The sequence below is a fragment of the Brassica rapa genome, chromosome A05 (genome assembly GCF_000309985.2).
Source record: "Brassica rapa cultivar Chiifu-401-42 chromosome A05, CAAS_Brap_v3.01, whole genome shotgun sequence".
Taxonomy (NCBI): domain Eukaryota; kingdom Viridiplantae; phylum Streptophyta; class Magnoliopsida; order Brassicales; family Brassicaceae; genus Brassica; species Brassica rapa.
Window position 1 is genome coordinate 4,374,426 of NC_024799.2, and position 20,593 is coordinate 4,395,018.

General features: G+C 38.9%; 3 protein-coding genes across 3 annotated transcripts; all 3 read left to right on the plus strand.

Moving 5' to 3' along the window:
* Positions 1-2,918: 2,918 nt before the first annotated feature.
* Positions 2,919-9,764, plus strand: LOC117134242. Its single transcript, XM_033292347.1, has 3 exons — positions 2,919-3,701; positions 5,185-7,007; positions 8,494-9,764. The coding sequence occupies exons 1-2, from the start codon at positions 3,397-3,399 to the stop codon at positions 6,248-6,250; spliced, it is 1,371 nt and encodes a 456-aa protein (XP_033148238.1). The 5' UTR covers positions 2,919-3,396; the 3' UTR covers positions 6,251-7,007; positions 8,494-9,764.
* A 5,528-nt stretch (positions 9,765-15,292) lies between these two features.
* Positions 15,293-16,908, plus strand: LOC103867246. Its single transcript, XM_009145300.3, has 6 exons — positions 15,293-15,686; positions 15,906-16,003; positions 16,115-16,186; positions 16,278-16,402; positions 16,488-16,560; positions 16,664-16,908. The coding sequence occupies exons 1-6, from the start codon at positions 15,404-15,406 to the stop codon at positions 16,766-16,768; spliced, it is 756 nt and encodes a 251-aa protein (XP_009143548.1). The 5' UTR covers positions 15,293-15,403; the 3' UTR covers positions 16,769-16,908.
* A 1,796-nt stretch (positions 16,909-18,704) lies between these two features.
* Positions 18,705-20,593, plus strand: LOC103867247 (S-adenosylmethionine synthase 3). The gene is made up of 2 exons (XM_033291090.1): positions 18,705-18,965; positions 19,106-20,593. Exon 2 carries the CDS (start codon positions 19,116-19,118, stop codon positions 20,286-20,288), a length of 1,173 nt encoding a protein of 390 aa, XP_033146981.1. The 5' UTR covers positions 18,705-18,965; positions 19,106-19,115; the 3' UTR covers positions 20,289-20,593.

Below are 20,593 nucleotides of genomic sequence, written 5' to 3' on the forward strand. Positions count from 1 at the left end.
TTCTTTTACATTAATTTTTTGTTTTTCCAATGTTAGTTTTTCTTAATTTAAATTTATATGTTTATAGTTTTTCTTTTTTCTGGTTGTAGATGGAGAATTATATTTTTTATTGATGGTTTTTGTATGTGACATAAACTTTTTGAAATTTTAAAATAATGTTATATATAGTACAATTAACACATTAAAGAAGAGAAACATATTTAAGCACATTTTATACAGGTTTTATATACATAATTTTAAACATTATATATGTATATATTATAAGTCTGAAACATGTAAATGCTTTCTAAAGTTAAATACTTGTTCTGAGTTTACATAACTTATCGAAAGTTTTATCTTTTTTAAATTTAAATCACAGAAAAAATCAAAAAGTTAGTATAGATGAGTTTTCTTGGGCTTTTAAATCAACACTGAAAATTTACATGAATCATATAACAACAGTTTTATAAACAACTCGATAAAATTTGACCGAGCCAAAGATTTTCACACAATATGTTCTTTCTTCTTCAAATTGCGAAGAGCCTATAGGCACAAGAAAAAAATCATAATTTTTGTTTTCACTTATATAACATTTTTTTTTCTTTACACACGGAATTTATTACACTGCTATAAGCAATTGAAAACTCTATTCATATAAGATTCACATCTATGCATTTTGACAAAGAAGAATTTTAGCTATCTTTAGTTTCGGAATGAATCAACTTCAGTCATATACACTATATTTTCTCTATGATTCAAACCTTACAATTTTAATATATGTGCAGATTTCCATGTGAAAAAACACGCACGCCATCTATCGTTCAACCTATTACTTTTTCCAAAGTAAACACTATAATCCTCGTTTGGTTAGCTCCACAAACTAATCTCTTTGGATCAGTGTAACATTTCAGAAAATGATAATCTTAACATCTTACAAAAAAAACAACAAATATTGACTTATTTATATGAATATATATTATTTTAAATCATTATAGTGGACGAAAAAAGCACCATAATTTGTACAATAAATTTTCTTAGATTCACTTCTTCATATTCACCATTATACCATTTTAATTACATAATTTTATATGAGCTTCTTCACCTTTCCCGGTTATTTTCTCTTTATTTATAACTACAATATAAAGTTATAAACTATATATATATTATAAATTAATAATTTATTTACTCTTAAAGTAACGATTAAAAATAGAACATAATTCAATATAGATATATGATTCTATTAATAAATTAGCAGTTACAAATTTGAAATTTTTAGAAATATCAAAAGTTTTATATTAGTTAATTATCTTCTAAATGACATTTATTTTTAATTCTTTTTGGATGAGAATATTTTGGCTGAGGTGGATAGTCTCAAAAGCCTTGAATTTAGTCCCTTTTATATAGTAGGATAGTGGACGAAGAAAGCACCATAATTTGTACAACAAATTTTCTTAGATTCACTTCATCATATTCACCATTTTACCATTTTAATTACATAATTTTTTATGAGCTTCTTCACCTTTCCCGGTTATTTTCTCTTTATTTATAACTACAATATAAAGTTATAAACTATATATATATTATAAATTAATAATTTATTTACTCTTAAAGTAACGATTAAAAATAGAACATAATTCAATATAGATATATGATTCTATTAATAAATTAGCAGTTACAAATTTGAAATTTTTAGAAATATCAAAAGTTTTATATTAGTTAATTATCTTCTAAATGACATTTATTTTTAATTCTTTTTGGATGAGAATATTTTGGCTGAGGTGGATAGTCTCAAAAGTCTTGAATTTAGTCCCTTTTATATAGTAGGATATTTATGTAGCGAGATAGAGAGAAATAATGGAGTATCAAAAACATAGATGTGTTTTTTTGGTCATCAAAACAAAACAAGAACAGCTGGTCTAAGTTGTGAAAGTGGAGAAAATTCTTAAGAAAAGCAATTATTGTTAATAATTTTAATTAATCAAGTGACTTAATGCTTTTCTAGTGTATTTAGAAAAAAAATGTTGAAATGGTTTCTGGAAATAAAACAAATGGACAAATGGTTTAAAGTTTCCTTTGCATCCCCATTTCAATTTAACTTACGTGTTTGTCTTTTGAAGAGACCAGACACCCTTCATCGACCGAGTTTTACCAGTTCATGGTCTACTTTGTATTAAACTGAATCAAACCAACCACAATCAACATGATTTCAGCTTTAGTTCAGCATATTTAGGTTAGTAATAATTTTCATTAGGATAAACATTATTTGATATTCAAAAACCCTACTTCTTTCAAAAAAAGTACTATTAACATATTCAAACAGCAATCAAATATATATGGTCTAAGAATATGGTAATAAATACTATCATAAATGAGAAGAATGGTGCATGTAGATTTTATAGTCAAACATTTATGCATGGTATTAATTTTCTTGGTAAACTATTCACCAATAAAAAAGAGAAGGAAATAATAGTTCATGGACTGCCGCTGCCCAAAGGTAGTGACTAGTGATAAGAAAAAAATAAGATAAAATAACACGAGAAGTTGACATTAAACCAAAAAATTAGAGAAAGCATGAAAGTGACGCGTACATACTAAAAGTCATTTCCCACAAGACTTTGTCAAAGTGATTGTTTTGATCCCGATGACACCACACATACATACATACTACATACATTCTCATGGGGGAGAATATATGTATTCAAGCATTTATTGTTTTCGTACAAAGACGTGTATGTGTTTGCATATAGTATATACACATACGTACAGATAAATAGTAGCAACAAGTAAATGGATTTGATGGGGCAGCGGTTAAAGTTGGTAAGTTGGCATTTTTCAAAACCATATTTAAGAGGGTTTCCGAAAATGAAAATGAAAATATAACTTGGTTACACTCATTTCTTATTTTAGAGAGAGCTACATGCCTACACACTTCTCAAATCAGCAAATTCGCTTAAGAGTACTCCTCACTTCATACACCAAATAGCAGTTGCGTGCTGTATACTTGGCGAGCATTCACTGCTACAAAATGGATGTATGATTCATTACTACTGATATATAATTATATATATATACTTATCAATTTAGTATGCATCCATCTGCGATATTAATTATCAACTTGTTGATTCTAGTTTTTAAGTTCTATAACACGGTTATAACTTTGTATGAATATGTTACAACAGAAGACTCCTCCAGACTCCAGTTATAATTTGCTAATCTGAAATAGGTTTTTACAGAATGTGCATTGCAACAAGTTCTTATATATTGTTACATTTCATGATTTGTATATTTCTAATTATTGAGATGGAGTCTGTAACGGCCCGGTTCCTGGCCCATAAAATTTTCCCAAAGAATATGGGCTTCTCTACGGCCCATTTGGCAAAACCCTAGGGCTTCCCCTTCCCTTTACTATAAAAAGAGATGCAGTCTCCCTTTCTGCCTCATCACAAATCTGAAGCGAAGCTCTGCAGAGAATTCCCGGAGGTCGAAAACCCTAGCCGTCGAGCTCTCTCTCCTTCTCTCCTGCGCCGCCTCTCTCTCTCCTCTCTCTCTCTCCCGCGCGTCGCTCTCTCTCTCTCTCCTCGCCGTCACCCTCTCTCTCTCCTTGCCGTCGCACGCTCTCTCTCTCTCTCTCCCTCTCGCCGGCGCCGTGAAGTGGTGGTGCTGACCAGATCTCAACCTTCTCAATCCTCGTTTCCAGATCCAGATCCAGATCTAAGACTAAGGTGGAGTGTTTCGAACCCAACCTTCTTTCATGGTTCTGTATACTCCTATATGTTGGAGTTGGGTTTGATTAGACCCTGTTTGGGAGTTAGGTTGATAGTACATGGTATTGCTAGGATGATAGAGGAATGAATCATGATGCATAAGAACCCTCATATTGATAAATGGGACTTGATGAACTGAATTGAATTGTTGTGGTAATGGCTGATTGGTAGTTGATACTTGGTTGCTTGGTTGTGATGTCCCATGTGTGGTTGCGATTGAAGTTAGGATGCTAGAGAGAAATAAATGCTAGGGTGATAGATGAACAATGATTATAAAAGTTATTGAAGTAGAACTTGAATGCGATGTGTATTGTGTGTGACACCGATAACGGGTGGCGTCTAGTGATTGAGTCCAAGTACAAGTAGAAATGAAAAGGGGGAAGTAATTGGGAATGGAAAGGGTTAAGTGAAAGCGATAAGGAAGTGAAAGGATAAGTAAAAGTATGAAAGAACGTTGTTAAGGTTAAGCATGGGTGGGAAAGCATATAGAGAGTCTAAGGAAAGTAGGTGGGGTAAGTAGTCCACGCTAGGTATCCATAGGAGATGTGGCGAATCCACATGAATATGGAGGCACCCACAGGAGATGTGGCGAATCCACATGAGTATGGGGTAGAAGCCTAGTGGGGGGCTACCCACTGAGGAAAAGAGGAAAAGAGGAAAAGATGAAAAGAGGAAAAGACGAAAAGGATATGCATTGTAGGGTTTTAGCTCATGGTCGGGTACAGGAAGTTAAAGAAGTCATAGGATTGAGTCGGACTGGTAAGATGAGTCGGTTAAGTCTAGGGATGGCGTGTGTGGCAATGAGTGAGATCATTGTATCGATTGATTACTAGGCTGTTAGAAATGAATGGAAGTGTGTGTAGAAATTACAGATGGTGATAGGAAATGATAAAAATGCATTAACTGATTGTAGTGGCTAGTCAGTCCTAGTTCCCGCATAGGGTAGTATAGAGGGTCATGCGGGCAGGCTGGTCTAGAGCCACTTCACTGAGTAACTTGTTGCTCACCCCCTCCATTTCCATTTTTCCCTGTGCGCAGGACTGTAAGTAGAAGTATATGGATGTGGGTGTGACGGTATTTCAAAGAAGGTTATGCGCTCGTCTCTCGGGACCAGTAACGGGACACGTAGGGTTGTCTAAATGAGTAGACACGTGTCCATAACGCCCCTTCGATAACCCCGGTCGGACGCCGGGGGATCGGGTTGTTACAATTGGTATCAGAGCGGGTTAAGATCCCTTAGTTCTGTCCTAAGGGATCGGCATTTCCGACGTTTAAAAAAAAAAAAAAACATTTCTAAATATTTCGTTTTCGGAAAAAAAAAAAAAAAAAAAAAAAAAATTTCTTTGCAAAATTACTGAGTATTTTCGGATTGTGAAAGATTAATTGAAAATCCCACTATATCCATACTTCTATTATGGTTCTGATTGAAATTTTATTGCAGGATGTTTTCGCTTGACCATTACGAGTGGAGGATGCCGCGTATGCACTACGGACGGAGGAACACCAGGGAGTACGCCCAAAGGCGTCACTATGACAGGGAGGGTAACTTGGTGCTACCCATGTTTCCGGATCCTGAAGAACAGTACAGGGAGTTTCCATTCAGGTACCCGCACGAGCAGACTGTGAAGCATAAGGTGTTGATGCCACATTTCCAGAGGATGGCTATGGAGGAACGCCTACTGCAGGGCAATGCGAGGTTCCAGCTGGCAACCGAAGAGGGACCCCCGAGGAAGCGTGGCCGTCCATGCAAGACGCCAAGTGCAGCAGGGGGACCCTCAAGGGTGTTCACCGGGAAGTGCCAGTGTGGAGTGCTGAGCAAGAATGCTCAGGAGGACCGATCAGTCGCTGGATACACGGAGGACTTCATCAACCAAGCCAAGCTGTGCAAACCAAAGAATGCAGAGACGTGGTGCATATGGTATAAGAACGGGCTACGCAAGGAACTCCAGGCGCAGTTGAGGGGTGTTTTGGAGCCCTTGGAGTTCGCGCTAGTGAGGCGGATGGCAGGCTTCGCCATGGAGGCAGAAGAGAAGATTGCAGCCGATGTGGCCGCTCTCTCGAGCATGGAAGGAGGAAACCCAGGTAGGGACGTTGATGGCCATGAGGTGCCGGTAGGGGCACCCGCTAAGGGAAAGCGGGGGCGTCTGCGAAAACTACCTACAGTGACATGTGATTGTGACGTACTGGTCCAGATGGTTCAGAAGCCACGCAAGGTGAGAGATTACCTGGAGGAGTTCTTGGATACGGCCAAGATGTGTCAACCGAAGCCAGCTGAGGAGTGGTGTCATCTGTTTAGGGCTGGGCTACGTGGGGATATTCGTGAAGAACTCGTGGGAGTCCTGGAGCCTCTGGAATTTGCACTGGTGAGAAGGATGGCTAACCAAGCACTACACGCGGAGGAGTGGTTGGCGGAAAAGGAGGCGGAGGCCGAGGATGACCGCGTCGCAGAGGGCGAGGAAGACCTGGGATCCGAGTCCCGCTGCCCCTCGCCATGTCAATGTGGCTAGACGAGATCCTAGGGACGATTCGTAGGAGTAGGACACGTGTTCCGCTATTGGTTTTATTTCATTTATTGGTTATTGGGGTTGGTGTTTTTTTTCCCTTATTTACGGCATTCTGTATTTGTGCAGATGTGCTGAGTTTTCTTTTACAAACTATTGTAGTCCTACTCCTTTTATTATTTATGACATTCCTTCGTTGGTTTTAAAGATTCCAGTAGAGTTATCGTGCCATGTATGCCTCCCTTGATTGTTGTGTGAATGTGTGAATCCATTTTGGTAACGAACGATTGGTCTGAAAGATGTGGGCTTTGGAATTCGGGGACGAATTCCGATTAACGGGGGAGGATTGTAACGGCCCGGTTCCTGGCCCATAAAAATTTCCCAAAGAATATGGGCTTCTCTACGGCCCATTTGGCAAAACCCTAGGGCTTCCCCTTCCCTTTACTATAAAAAGAGATGCAGTCTCCCTTTCTGCCTCATCACAAATCTGAAGCGAAGCTCTGCAGAGAATTCCCGGAGGTCGAAAACCCTAGCCGTCGAGCTCTCTCTCCTTCTCTCCTGCGCCGCCTCTCTCTCTCCTCTCTCTCTCTCTCCCGCGCGTCGCTCTCTCTCTCTCTCCTCGCCGTCACCCTCTCTCTCTCCTTGCCGTCGCACGCTCTCTCTCTCTCTCTCCCTCTCGCCGGCGCCGTGAAGTGGTGGTGCTGACCAGATCTCAACCTTCTCAATCCTCGTTTCCAGATCCAGATCCAGATCTAAGACTAAGGTGGAGTGTTTCGAACCCAACCTTCTTTCATGGTTCTGTATACTCCTATATGTTGGAGTTGGGTTTGATTAGACCCTGTTTGGGAGTTAGGTTGATAGTACATGGTATTGCTAGGATGATAGAGGAATGAATCATGATGCATAAGAACCCTCATATTGATAAATGGGACTTGATGAACTGAATTGAATTGTTGTGGTAATGGCTGATTGGTAGTTGATACTTGGTTGCTTGGTTGTGATGTCCCATGTGTGGTTGCGATTGAAGTTAGGATGCTAGAGAGAAATAAATGCTAGGGTGATAGATGAACAATGATTATAAAAGTTATTGAAGTAGAACTTGAATGCGATGTGTATTGTGTGTGACACCGATAACGGGTGGCGTCTAGTGATTGAGTCCAAGTACAAGTAGAAATGAAAAGGGGAAGTAATTGGGAATGGAAAGGGTTAAGTGAAAGCGATAAGGAAGTGAAAGGATAAGTAAAAGTATGAAAGAACGTTGTTAAGGTTAAGCATGGGTGGGAAAGCATATAGAGAGTCTAAGGAAAGTAGGTGGGGTAAGTAGTCCACGCTAGGTATCCATAGGAGATGTGGCGAATCCACATGAATATGGAGGCACCCATAGGAGATGTGGCGAATCCACATGAGTATGGGGTAGAAGCCTAGTGGGGGGCTACCCACTGAGGAAAAGAGGAAAAGAGGAAAAGATGAAAAGAGGAAAAGACGAAAAGGATATGCATTGTAGGGTTTTAGCTCATGGTCGGGTACAGGAAGTTAAAGAAGTCATAGGATTGAGTCGGACTGGTAAGATGAGTCGGTTAAGTCTAGGGATGGCGTGTGTGGCAATGAGTGAGATCATTGTATCGATTGATTACTAGGCTGTTAGAAATGAATGGAAGTGTGTGTAGAAATTACAGATGGTGATAGGAAATGATAAAAATGCATTAACTGATTGTAGTGGCTAGTCAGTCCTAGTTCCCGCATAGGGTAGTATAGAGGGTCATGCGGGCAGGCTGGTCTAGAGCCACTTCACTGAGTAACTTGTTGCTCACCCCCTCCATTTCCATTTTTCCCTGTGCGCAGGACTGTAAGTAGAAGTATATGGATGTGGGTGTGACGGTATTTCAAAGAAGGTTATGCGCTCGTCTCTCGGGACCAGTAACGGGACACGTAGGGTTGTCTAAATGAGTAGACACGTGTCCATAACGCCCCTTCGATAACCCCGGTCGGACGCCGGGGGATCGGGTTGTTACAATTGGTATCAGAGCGGGTTAAGATCCCTTAGTTCTGTCCTAAGGGATCGGCATTTCCGACGTTTAAAAAAAAAAAAAAAACATTTCTAAATATTTCGTTTTCGGAAAAAAAAAAAAAAAAAAAAAAAAAAAAATTTCTTTGCAAAATTACTGAGTATTTTCGGATTGTGAAAGATTAATTGAAAATCCCACTATATCCATACTTCTATTATGGTTCTGATTGAAATTTTATTGCAGGATGTTTTCGCTTGACCATTACGAGTGGAGGATGCCGCGTATGCACTACGGACGGAGGAACACCAGGGAGTACGCCCAAAGGCGTCACTATGACAGGGAGGGTAACTTGGTGCTACCCATGTTTCCGGATCCTGAAGAACAGTACAGGGAGTTTCCATTCAGGTACCTGCACGAGCAGACTGTGAAGCATAAGGTGTTGATGCCACATTTCCAGAGGATGGCTATGGAGGAACGCCTACTGCAGGGCAATGCGAGGTTCCAGCTGGCAACCGAAGAGGGACCCCCGAGGAAGCGTGGCCGTCCATGCAAGACGCCAAGTGCAGCAGGGGGACCCTCAAGGGTGTTCACCGGGAAGTGCCAGTGTGGAGTGCTGAGCAAGAATGCTCAGGAGGACCGATCAGTCGCTGGATACACGGAGGACTTCATCAACCAAGCCAAGCTGTGCAAACCAAAGAATGCAGAGACGTGGTGCATATGGTATAAGAACGGGCTACGCAAGGAACTCCAGGCGCAGTTGAGGGGTGTTTTGGAGCCCTTGGAGTTCGCGCTAGTGAGGCGGATGGCAGGCTTCGCCATGGAGGCAGAAGAGAAGATTGCAGCCGATGTGGCCGCTCTCTCGAGCGTGGAAGGAGGAAACCCAGGTAGGGACGTTGATGGCCATGAGGTGCCGGTAGGGGCACCCGCTAAGGGAAAGCGGGGGCGTCTGCGAAAACTACCTACAGTGACATGTGATTGTGACGTACTGGTCCAGATGGTTCAGAAGCCACGCAAGGTGAGAGATTACCTGGAGGAGTTCTTGGATACGGCCAAGATGTGTCAACCGAAGCCAGCTGAGGAGTGGTGTCATCTGTTTAGGGCTGGGCTACGTGGGGATATTCGTGAAGAACTCGTGGGAGTCCTGGAGCCTCTGGAATTTGCACTGGTGAGAAGGATGGCTAACCAAGCACTGCACGCGGAGGAGTGGTTGGCGGAAAAGGAGGCGGAGGCCGAGGATGACCGCGTCGCAGAGGGCGAGGAAGACCTGGGATCCGAGTCCCGCTGCCCCTCGCCATGTCAATGTGGCTAGACGAGATCCTAGGGACGATTCGTAGGAGTAGGACACGTGTTCCGCTATTGGTTTTATTTCATTTATTGGTTATTGGGGTTGGTGTTTTTTTTTTCCCTTATTTACGGCATTCTGTATTTGTGCAGATGTGCTGAGTTTTCTTTTACAAACTATTGTAGTCCTACTCCTTTTATTATTTATGACATTCCTTCGTTGGTTTTAAAGATTCCAGTAGAGTTATCGTGCCATGTATGCCTCCCTTGATTGTTGTGTGAATGTGTGAATCCATTTTGGTAACGAACGATTGGTCTGAAAGATGTGGGCTTTGGAATTCGGGGACGAATTCCGATTAACGGGGGAGGATTGTAACGGCCCGGTTCCTGGCCCATAAAAATTTCCCAAAGAATATGGGCTTCTCTACGGCCCATTTGGCAAAACCCTAGGGCTTCCCCTTCCCTTTACTATAAAAAGAGATGCAGTCTCCCTTTCTGCCTCATCACAAATCTGAAGCGAAGCTCTGCAGAGAATTCCCGGAGGTCGAAAACCCTAGCCGTCGAGCTCTCTCTCCTTCTCTCCTGCGCCGCCTCTCTCTCTCCTCTCTCTCTCTCTCCCGCGCGTCGCTCTCTCTCTCTCTCCTCGCCGTCACCCTCTCTCTCTCCTTGCCGTCGCACGCTCTCTCTCTCTCTCTCCCTCTCGCCGGCGCCGTGAAGTGGTGGTGCTGACCAGATCTCAACCTTCTCAATCCTCGTTTCCAGATCCAGATCCAGATCTAAGACTAAGGTGGAGTGTTTCGAACCCAACCTTCTTTCATTGTTCTGTATACTCCTATATGTTGGAGTTGGGTTTGATTAGACCCTGTTTGGGAGTTAGGTTGATAGTACATGGTATTGCTAGGATGATAGAGGAATGAATCATGATGCATAAGAACCCTCATATTGATAAATGGGACTTGATGAACTGAATTGAATTGTTGTGGTAATGGCTGATTGGTAGTTGATACTTGGTTGCTTGGTTGTGATGTCCCATGTGTGGTTGCGATTGAAGTTAGGATGCTAGAGAGAAATAAATGCTAGGGTGATAGATGAACAATGATTATAAAAGTTATTGAAGTAGAACTTGAATGCGATGTGTATTGTGTGTGACACCGATAACGGGTGGCGTCTAGTGATTGAGTCCAAGTACAAGTAGAAATGAAAAGGGGGAAGTAATTGGGAATGGAAAGGGTTAAGTGAAAGCGATAAGGAAGTGAAAGGATAAGTAAAAGTATGAAAGAACGTTGTTAAGGTTAAGCATGGGTGGGAAAGCATATAGAGAGTCTAAGGAAAGTAGGTGGGGTAAGTAGTCCACGCTAGGTATCCATAGGAGATGTGGCGAATCCACATGAATATGGAGGCACCCATAGGAGATGTGGCGAATCCACATGAGTATGGGGTAGAAGCCTAGTGGGGGGCTACCCACTGAGGAAAAGAGGAAAAGAGGAAAAGATGAAAAGAGGAAAAGACGAAAAGGATATGCATTGTAGGGTTTTAGCTCATGGTCGGGTACAGGAAGTTAAAGAAGTCATAGGATTGAGTCGGACTGGTAAGATGAGTCGGTTAAGTCTAGGGATGGCGTGTGTGGCAATGAGTGAGATCATTGTATCGATTGATTACTAGGCTGTTAGAAATGAATGGAAGTGTGTGTAGAAATTACAGATGGTGATAGGAAATGATAAAAATGCATTAACTGATTGTAGTGGCTAGTCAGTCCTAGTTCCCGCATAGGGTAGTATAGAGGGTCATGCGGGCAGGCTGGTCTAGAGCCACTTCACTGAGTAACTTGTTGCTCACCCCCTCCATTTCCATTTTTCCCTGTGCGCAGGACTGTAAGTAGAAGTATATGGATGTGGGTGTGACGGTATTTCAAAGAAGGTTATGCGCTCGTCTCTCGGGACCAGTAACGGAACACGTAGGGTTGTCTAAATGAGTAGACACGTGTCCATAACGCCCCTTCGATAACCCCGGTCGGACGCCGGGGGATCGGGTTGTTACAGAGTCCCTACACGAGAAGATTTTGCAGTGACTTCATGGTTATACCGAGAGGTCGAAATCAATAGTTTTATATTAAACAGGTCAATAATTGATAAAGGCGGTCTTTTAGTAACATGTGGTTTTGAATGTTTATAGCGGTCCGAGTAGGACGCACTGCGGGACGAAAATTTGTTTACCATTCAGCCTAAATATTTTGCTTCTGTTTTTGTCAAAATTAAATAAATAAAAAAAGTAAAAATCAAGTGCGGGACATAATTGTTAGTGGACCGCTCCCTAAACCGAAAAGAAAGTAATGGGGTGTGGTTACACATATTTTAATGTAGATAAATTTATTTTCCAGGTTTTAGTTATTAAAATGTCGAAAACATAAATAGATCTACTAATATTTTATCTATATAATATACATAAACTTACTTTTAACTAAAATTTAAATAAGTAATACTTGGGTAACAAAACTAATAATGCTGAAAATAACTTTTATTATCTGGAACATTAATCTGATCACTAAAGAATCGAACCAAAAAAGAGATTCGGTTCAGGTTTGGATTATACCAATTATGACTTTTAGCATGAATTAACCGAAAAACTGTAACCGAATCGAAACCAAATGGTATCCAAAATTATGTCGGATATTAGTCGGTTTCTAACTTTTTAAACTAAACCAAACCGAGTCTCAAAAAATGAACTGAATTTTTTAAATATCCCAACTAAAGCAATTCTAATTTTGTAATAAAATATAATATTGGCCATAAAATCTTAATAATATAATATTACATTTCATATTTCAGATAAATACAATATTTTTAAAAAATAAAAAAAATATGTTCATATATATATATAAAGTTATATTAGTATCACTTATTTTTTTAGTTTCTAAAATATAAATATATTATATGTCTCCCGCAGTTACACTATTCATATAGTCACCATTCATATTTTGTTTTGAACCGCTTATTTAGACGAACCGCAGTTGTCCCGCAGTATGCGTTTCTTTTATACAAACCACAGTTAAACCGCACCGCAGTATGCATTCCACTTGATCCGCACCGCTCAACCCGCTGTTACCATTCGGAGTCACAATAATATGCGTCTGCCACGATTTTCCACTCAAATAGGTGCCTATCTAGTGAATGTAGACGGGTGACGGAAATTCTCTTTAAGATGTTAACCCTTACAATTATGAATTGTTGACATGTAATCTAATATAATAGAAAATAAGACAGCAGTATATCATGAAAGCAACTATATATACTGATATACATTATAAAAAGTATTTCATGCCAGACTTAAACTATTTTTGTAATTTAATAAATACAAGTTTGTTGTATTCAGTTTTTCTTTAATCTCGCATGAACTAAGAGTATCTCCAAAATAAACCAAACTATATAATTTCAAATATATAATTTTTTGTTTTCCAAAAATAAATTTCTAAACTTCAAATTTTGAGTTTTGAGGACTGAAGTTTCAGTACTCAAAACTCTAAATTTCAAGTTTCATCTTTTTATTTGTATTTTAGTCCTTATAATTAGTTACACATCACATTTATAATTATTAAGTATTTTCTCATTTATTATTTTAATCTTTAAAACTTATGTATATCATAAATATTTCAAATTTGTTTTTATAAATACACACACATAAAATTAAATAAAAATATTTAAATAAGATTTATAATATTTTAAAACTAGAATTAGACAATTCAAAAGAAACTTTATTTTTAAAAAAAAAAAAAAATACATGAGAACATAATTATTACGCAAATTTAAATATTACAACAATACTAATGGTCTAGTAAATTTGCTCCAAAACTTCTAAAATCACAACAATACTAATGGTCTAGTAAATTTGCTCCAAAACTTCTAAAATCTCTAAAATATTGTCTAGACAAATTTTGTGTAATCGAACGGAAATAATTTATGGATTAATGTGGTATTTTGCTTGTAGTTTAATATTTAATTATCTATTTCTATTTATAATTTTATATTTTAGTGTAAGATTTTATTAGTTAGTATTACTGTAATATTTTTATATATGTGCTAGTTATTTATATTTTTTATGGTTTTATATTAATAATGACAAATATAAGGATTACAGTGTAAAATACATGTAATTTTGAAGTTACATTTGAAATTTTGCTTTTGGAGAAGAACATCTTAAAACTTCAAATATAGAGTTTTGAAAACTCTAAAATAGAGAGTCTTTTTAAAGATACTCTAAATATTTACGATGATTCTCTTGCGACAAGAACGCAAGCACAACATTTCATTTTCTTCTTCTTGTAATTCATAATTACTTAGTAATTACAGTCTTGTGGATAGCCATATTATGGATCAAATGTGATTTGATATATGAAGATGACAAAAAGAGAAGCTAGGCTAAAGGTTACTGTTCGTTTACCTAATATCAGAGCTAAGCTGTGTAGTTTTGTGAAGAACCTACTCGGTTCAAGAAGAAATGATCACTTAGACTCATTCCGAAGAATTGTTCATTTTGTGTGTGGTGGGAAGCCCTTAAACAATTGACGTGAGAGGGTTTTAAGTTACAAGGCTCACTACTTATTAAGCTAGGCATGTGGGACGCACGAGTGAATTTATTTTGTTTGTTGGACCTACAAAAGTCAAGCTGGATCGATGTCCAACTCAAAACCTATGCAAAATATGAAAATTGAGTTTCTTGAGTGAGAGATGAGAGCAGGAGAGAAGATACGTGTAGTATTTGAAACATGATAGTAGGAGTATTTCTACTTGGCAGAAAACTGAGAATAAATTTGGAGAATAAATTTGGCAGTCTTATAGGATATGCGCGGTAGTTTATCTTTGGAGAGCCCATAGACATAAGAACGCCTCTGTTAAAGATATTGATCTTAGATGATTTCTCATAATTTAAGAAAAAAGAAGCAATATAAAAAAGGAAAAGTAAGAAAATATTAGAGATATGTTGGGCCGGAAGATATACCAGGTAAAGTATAATAGAATAGATATATTACTGTGTTGTGTTTGATAAGAAAATACAATATGCTATATATAGTGATAACATTAACATAATGTTAACACTAAATAATGCTAACTTTCCTAAACACTTAATGTAAATATGTTAGAATATCTTGACAGTAACTTGTTCTTCAAATCTTTTCTTTTAATCTTTGAAGTTTTCATGAGTTTCACGGGCTTCACAATCTAGGTTCGTAAGATACATATCTTCCGGCCCAACGTATCTCTAATAGAAAACGTCCTCGAAAATTCTTTAAATCATGAAATGTAACTGAGAATAAATTTGGCAGTCTTATACGATGCTTGTTATTTGTATTTGTTGTGCTATCACATGATTATCGTGCGATCAGTCAAATCATTATTTGAATCGCACAAATTTTTTTTTAAAATTTGATATTTTATTAACTAAAAATAGTTATGCCGCTACTTTAAATTCAAACACGTAATATGTTCTTTTAAGAACCACTTAAAGATTCTTTATGAATGAAATGATTAATTCTGATATATTTTCGTGCATCAAATTATATATATATATATTTTTCTTCATGTGGATATTCTAAAAGTTCCCTATAAAATGGAACTTGTAAGATTTATTTTAAATTTTTGTGCACAAAATATTTATATTTAAATACTTAAAATCGAATTAAGAAGAAAAAAAAATGGGACGTGGGATGGGAGCGTGTTGAGACCACGAGAAAAAGTGTAAAACGACAACGTTTGAGCATAACGTCGTGTCACTTTCTTTGCCTTTCTTCCATCGTCTCAAAACTATCTCCTTCTCTACCACTTCCCTCACCTTTACCAACACTCACACACCAAAGACTACACTCACCAGCTCTTCTCCAATGGCTGCCATTACCGCATTCTCCGCTCTCTCAAGCCCCATCTCTCCTCCTACTTCGTCTCCTTTACTCAGCTCCCCTCCGTCTCTCTCCAGATTCCCCAACGTGTCTCCGTTTCCCTCACTCTCCACCTCTCGCCGGAGAAAGATTCCAGCCTGTTCTTCGATTAACAACGGAGATGACGTGGTTGAAGAAACAAGAAGTGATGATGAGGAGGAGAGTAGAGAGACTCTGCTGCTATCAGTCTCTCCTCTGCCTCTCCTCCTCGTAGCTACTCTCCCTGGAGGTAAAACCTACACAACTTCCTCACCTCAAAGTTATGAACTTTAAGTAACCCATTAGCGAGTAATCGTAAAATTAAGTTATTCATTCTTTACTTGTATCAAGTTGTGACCTTGTGACAGATGTTGAGGTCAATCCATATATAATTCACTAGTGAACACTTGGACCAATAAGGTTGAGTGGATGACAAAGTTATGTTAATGTATATCTTTGCTTGTGGCAGCTGGAACTGTAAGGTCTGTTATTGGGCCCTTTGTGGAGATTGTGAAGTCCTTGAATCTACCTGATTGGCTTGTTCATTGGGGTCATCCTGGTAACATGGTAAAAGCTTCCTCCTCACTACCAAAGTTTCAAGCTTTGTAACTTCTTTTGTCTTATTTGCAAGACATGTGTTCTGTTTCCGCTGATGAATTTGTTCTTGTTTCTTCTCAGGCAGTGGTTCTTTTTGCTATGGGTGGATATGGAACATACCTAGGCTTCCGGATTCGTTATTCAGATGACATTGTAAGATAAATGTTAAACTAAAATATATATAATGTTACAAGAAACTTTGTTGTTAAGTAGAGAGTATTTTGTTTTGTTTGAAATGGTTTAGGAGGAGAAGGCAAAGGCAAAAGACCTGCACCCGAAGCTCCTAGCTGGAATGTTTTTCTTCTTCTCCCTTGGAGCAACAGGTGGTATCACATCCCTACTTACCTCAGAGAAACCCATCTTCGAAAGGTATCATCTTTGAACTTAGTATTGAGTTTTTTTTTTCCAAGTGCAATGATTATAATAATATGATTGTGGATTTGGTGCAATGTAGCCCACACGCTGTTACAGGATTCATAGGTCTTGCACTCTTGACCATTCAAACAGTCTTACCAACTTTGTTCAAGGTAAAAAAAAAGAAAGAAAGCTTTGTGCAGGAGTTTCTGATCTTGATGATTTTGTTTTGGGATCAAGAAACTGGTTGTTGTTGTTTTTTTGAAATATGTGCAGGACAAGCCTGAGCTGAGAGGCGTGCACGGGATCTTGGGTAGTGGGATAATGGCGCTTTTCTTAGTCCATGCTGCTTTTGGACTTCAGCTCGGTCTCAGTTACTAGATCTCTTCCTCTCATATGTTTTGTATTCTTGAGCTGCAACCACAACCATGTAGAGTCAATAAATTTGTAAAATAATGTGAACATTATTATTTGTCTTGTTTATAATTTTTATGCTATATAAACTTATGCTTATTTTTGTTTGTTTTTGTTTTTGAACGAATATACCTACCAATACGTGGCGGTGATTTGGGTTTTTGGTTTAGTTTCCAAGGTCTCATTCATGTTTTATATGTTTTTGTTGATTTCGGTTAATAAAATTTTGGGTTAAAAAACAAATTTTATAATTTTTTGTGAGATCTAATTTAGATCCGTATTCATTTTAGGGCAATTGTCAATAATAGCACCTTTTGAAGTTTATGTCTCAAAAATAGCACTAGAAGAAGAAAGTCACAAAAATGACATTCATTAAAGGGAAAAATATCCCTAATATCCTTGGTTTAAAATTAAATAAACAAACAAAAATAAATAAAATAAATAAAATAAAAATTAAAAAAATGAAAAAAAGATTTTTTTTTTATAGTTTCAGATTATATGTTTTCAGATTCGAAATTTTTACAATTTTTTTTTTGAAATTTTTTTTTTATTTTTTTTTCAAATTTTCTTTTTATAATTTAAAAATACTTTTTAAAACTGTTTTTAAAATTTTTATTTTTTATTTTAATATTTTTTTTTATAAAATTTTAAACCCTAATTCCAAAACCCCACCCCTTAACTCTAAACCCTAAGGTTTGAATTAATTAACCCAAGGGGTATAAGTGTATATTTACTTCTTTAATGAAACCTATTTTTGTGACTTTGAACCTTGAGTGCTACTTTGGGAACATAAACTTGGTTTGGTGTTATCCTAGTCTTTTTCTCTTCATTTTATTTCTCTTCAAGATAATATCAAAATAAAACATGGAATCAAGTATGTATGTTATTTAGGTTTCAAACTTTTTTTTTTGAAGCACAGGTTTCAAATATTATTTTCGAATAATAATTTAGATATTTTAATTCATTATTTCAAGACTGGGTTGAATTTGGATAATACTCGGTAATCCAAATTATCATCCTACAAGATCTAATCAAATATTTTCCCTGTTCTAAAATGCGGACGCCCAGCCGCCTAGGCGTCCGCATAAGCGTTCGACGGTGGTGCACCGCTGCGGTTTTAGCCAAATCGTTACTATAAGTCGGATAAGCAATAAATCACTAAAAACCCGACTAATCGCCGCCTAATTGCCCAGAAATCGGACAAAAAGACCAATTTGAACAGAAAAATTTTAGACTTTGAAAACAAATGTTTGGGCTATAAGACAGCCCATTTGCTTGAGAAGAGCTGAGATCTCCTCTGTGTATTTATAGAAGACTTTGAGGCTCCTCTTCAAAGAAATTAGTCGATGTGGGACAAATGCCACTGGTTTCTAATTTTTTTTTTCTGACTTGCGCTATTTATAATAAAAAAAAAGTTGCATCAGAGTAGAATCGAACACCATACCTCTTACTGCAACAATTGCTAAGCAAACCACTGAGCTATGTTGATTATTCGTTAAACATTCACATGTATTGGTATATACACATATATTTATAATTTAAAACATATAAAAACTAATCTCCGCGTATACCCCGCTTAATCCCCGATTTTTCGGTAACTCGCTAGGCCCAGGATTACCGTCCGACTAGCGCCTAGCGTAGTTTTTCGAACAGGGAATATTTTATACGGTTCAAATTATTGGGTTTCGGTTTGGATATCTGGTTGATGAGCGCTGAAGCCTACCGACCAACATCTAAATATGAAAATGACAAATCATGTCAATTGACAGAAGATATGTCCCGTCTTCCCAAAAAAATCTAAAGGATCCGGGTCGGAGTTAATATAAACGATCCAATTAAAAATATCGATACCGGGTCGGGTCCTCGCCTCACCAACCACACTCCACACCAACGACACGGAGGTTGGTGGGATAATCTCTAACCACATCTCACCGTCTACTCCTCCTCAACACAAGATCCAACGGCGTAAAAGAATCATACTCCCCTACACTCAAAACACGTGATCGCATCTCCGCCAACCATATAATCGCACGAGAAGAGCGGGCAAACACACACAGAGCGAGTCGAACTCCGAGTCACCCGCCGAGTTTCTCTCACTCTCCTCTCCTCAATAAAATCTCTCTTCTCCAGATCTCGAATCTCACCTCTACACTTCCGTCGCCAGGTTCGTTTCTCTTCGACCCATTCTTCCTCTAGATCTAGGAGTTCGAACCCTTGTGTTTGTGTTGATAGATCTGACGAAAGTTCGAACCTTTCGGTGGATAAAGTTTGAGACTTTATTGTTTTTTTTTCTTCCTTTTGTAGCTTTTCAGACATGGAAACGTTCCTATTCACATCCGAGTCCGTCAACGAGGGACATCCCGACAAGCTCTGCGACCAAGTCTCCGACGCGATCCTCGACGCGTGTTTAGAGCAAGACCCCGAGAGCAAGGTGGCTTGCGAGACGTGCACCAAGACCAACATGGTCATGGTCTTCGGCGAGATCACGACCGCTGCTAAAGTAGATTACGAGAAGATCGTCAGATCCACTTGTCGCGAGATTGGTTTCATCTCCGCTGATGTTGGTCTCGACGCTGATAAATGCAACGTCTTGGTTAACATCGAGCAGCAGAGCCCCGACATTGCTCAGGGAGTTCACGGTCATTTAACCAAGAAGCCTGAGGATATTGGAGCTGGTGATCAGGGACACATGTTCGGTTACGCTACCGATGAGACTCCTGAGCTGATGCCGTTGACTCATGTTCTTGCGACCAAGCTTGGCGCGAAGCTTACTGAGGTGAGGAAGAACAAGACTTGTCCTTGGTTGAGGCCTGATGGGAAGACGCAGGTCACCGTTGAGTATAAGAACGACGGTGGAGCGATGATTCCGATTCGTGTCCACACCGTTCTCATCTCGACTCAGCATGATGAGACTGTGACCAACGATGAGATCGCTGCTGACTTGAAGGAGCATGTGATCAAGCCGGTGATTCCCGCTAAGTACCTTGACGACAACACCATCTTTCACTTGAACCCCTCTGGTCGTTTTGTGATCGGTGGGCCTCACGGTGATGCTGGACTCACGGGGAGGAAGATCATTATTGATACTTACGGTGGTTGGGGTGCTCACGGTGGTGGTGCTTTCTCAGGGAAGGATCCAACCAAGGTTGACAGAAGCGGTGCTTACATCGTCAGGCAAGCTGCGAAGAGTGTGGTGGCTGCTGGACTCGCGCGCCGCTGTATTGTCCAGGTGTCGTACGCCATTGGTGTCCCTGAGCCTCTCTCGGTGTTTGTTGACACGTACAAGACCGGGACTATTCCGGATAAGGATATCCTTGTGTTGATCAAGGAGGCCTTTGACTTTAGGCCAGGGATGATGGCTATTAACCTTGATTTGAAGAGAGGAGGTAACTTCAGGTTCCAGAAGACTGCTGCTTATGGGCATTTTGGGCGTGATGATCCTGATTTCACTTGGGAGGTGGTGAAGCCACTCAAGCCAAAGGCTTAAACAAGAAGGTGGTTGTTGCAAGAACTCTTGAGTTGCTGAGACACTCTGTCTCTCTCTCTCTCCCTCTCCACTATTGGGGACTTATCCATTATTATACCATTGTTATTGGGAAAGATTTGAATAATGCTATACATTTTACATTTTGTTTTTGCTGCTATTGGAGTTCGAACACAAGGCCCATGTGTGTTAGTGAACGAACAGAAGATTTGAGTTTTATGTTTTTGAATTTCCTGTTTTTTTTTCCTTTCTTCTTATGCTCTTGTATTGTAAGTTTGATTGTGTAATCAAGAAGTCCATCTTTGTCA

What these genes read in the sequence shown, in the direction of transcription:
- LOC103867246 (XM_009145300.3), top strand. Translation starts at nt 15,404, where the DNA reads ATGGCTGCCATTACCGCATTCTCCGCTCTCTCAAGCCCCATCTCTCCT. An exon ending in GAGAAACCCATCTTCGAAAG is followed by an intron (nt 16,403 to 16,487) that starts GTATCATCTTTG and finishes GGTGCAATGTAG; the next exon opens with CCCACACGCTGTTACAGGAT. An exon ending in TCTTACCAACTTTGTTCAAG is followed by an intron (nt 16,561 to 16,663) that starts GTAAAAAAAAAG and finishes AAATATGTGCAG; the next exon opens with GACAAGCCTGAGCTGAGAGG.
- LOC117134242 (XM_033292347.1), top strand. Translation starts at nt 3,397, where the DNA reads ATGCAGTCTCCCTTTCTGCCTCATCACAAATCTGAAGCGAAGCTCTGC. An exon ending in GATCCAGATCTAAGACTAAG is followed by an intron (nt 3,702 to 5,184) that starts GTGGAGTGTTTC and finishes ATTTTATTGCAG; the next exon opens with GATGTTTTCGCTTGACCATT.
- LOC103867247 (XM_033291090.1), top strand. Translation starts at nt 19,116, where the DNA reads ATGGAAACGTTCCTATTCACATCCGAGTCCGTCAACGAGGGACATCCC.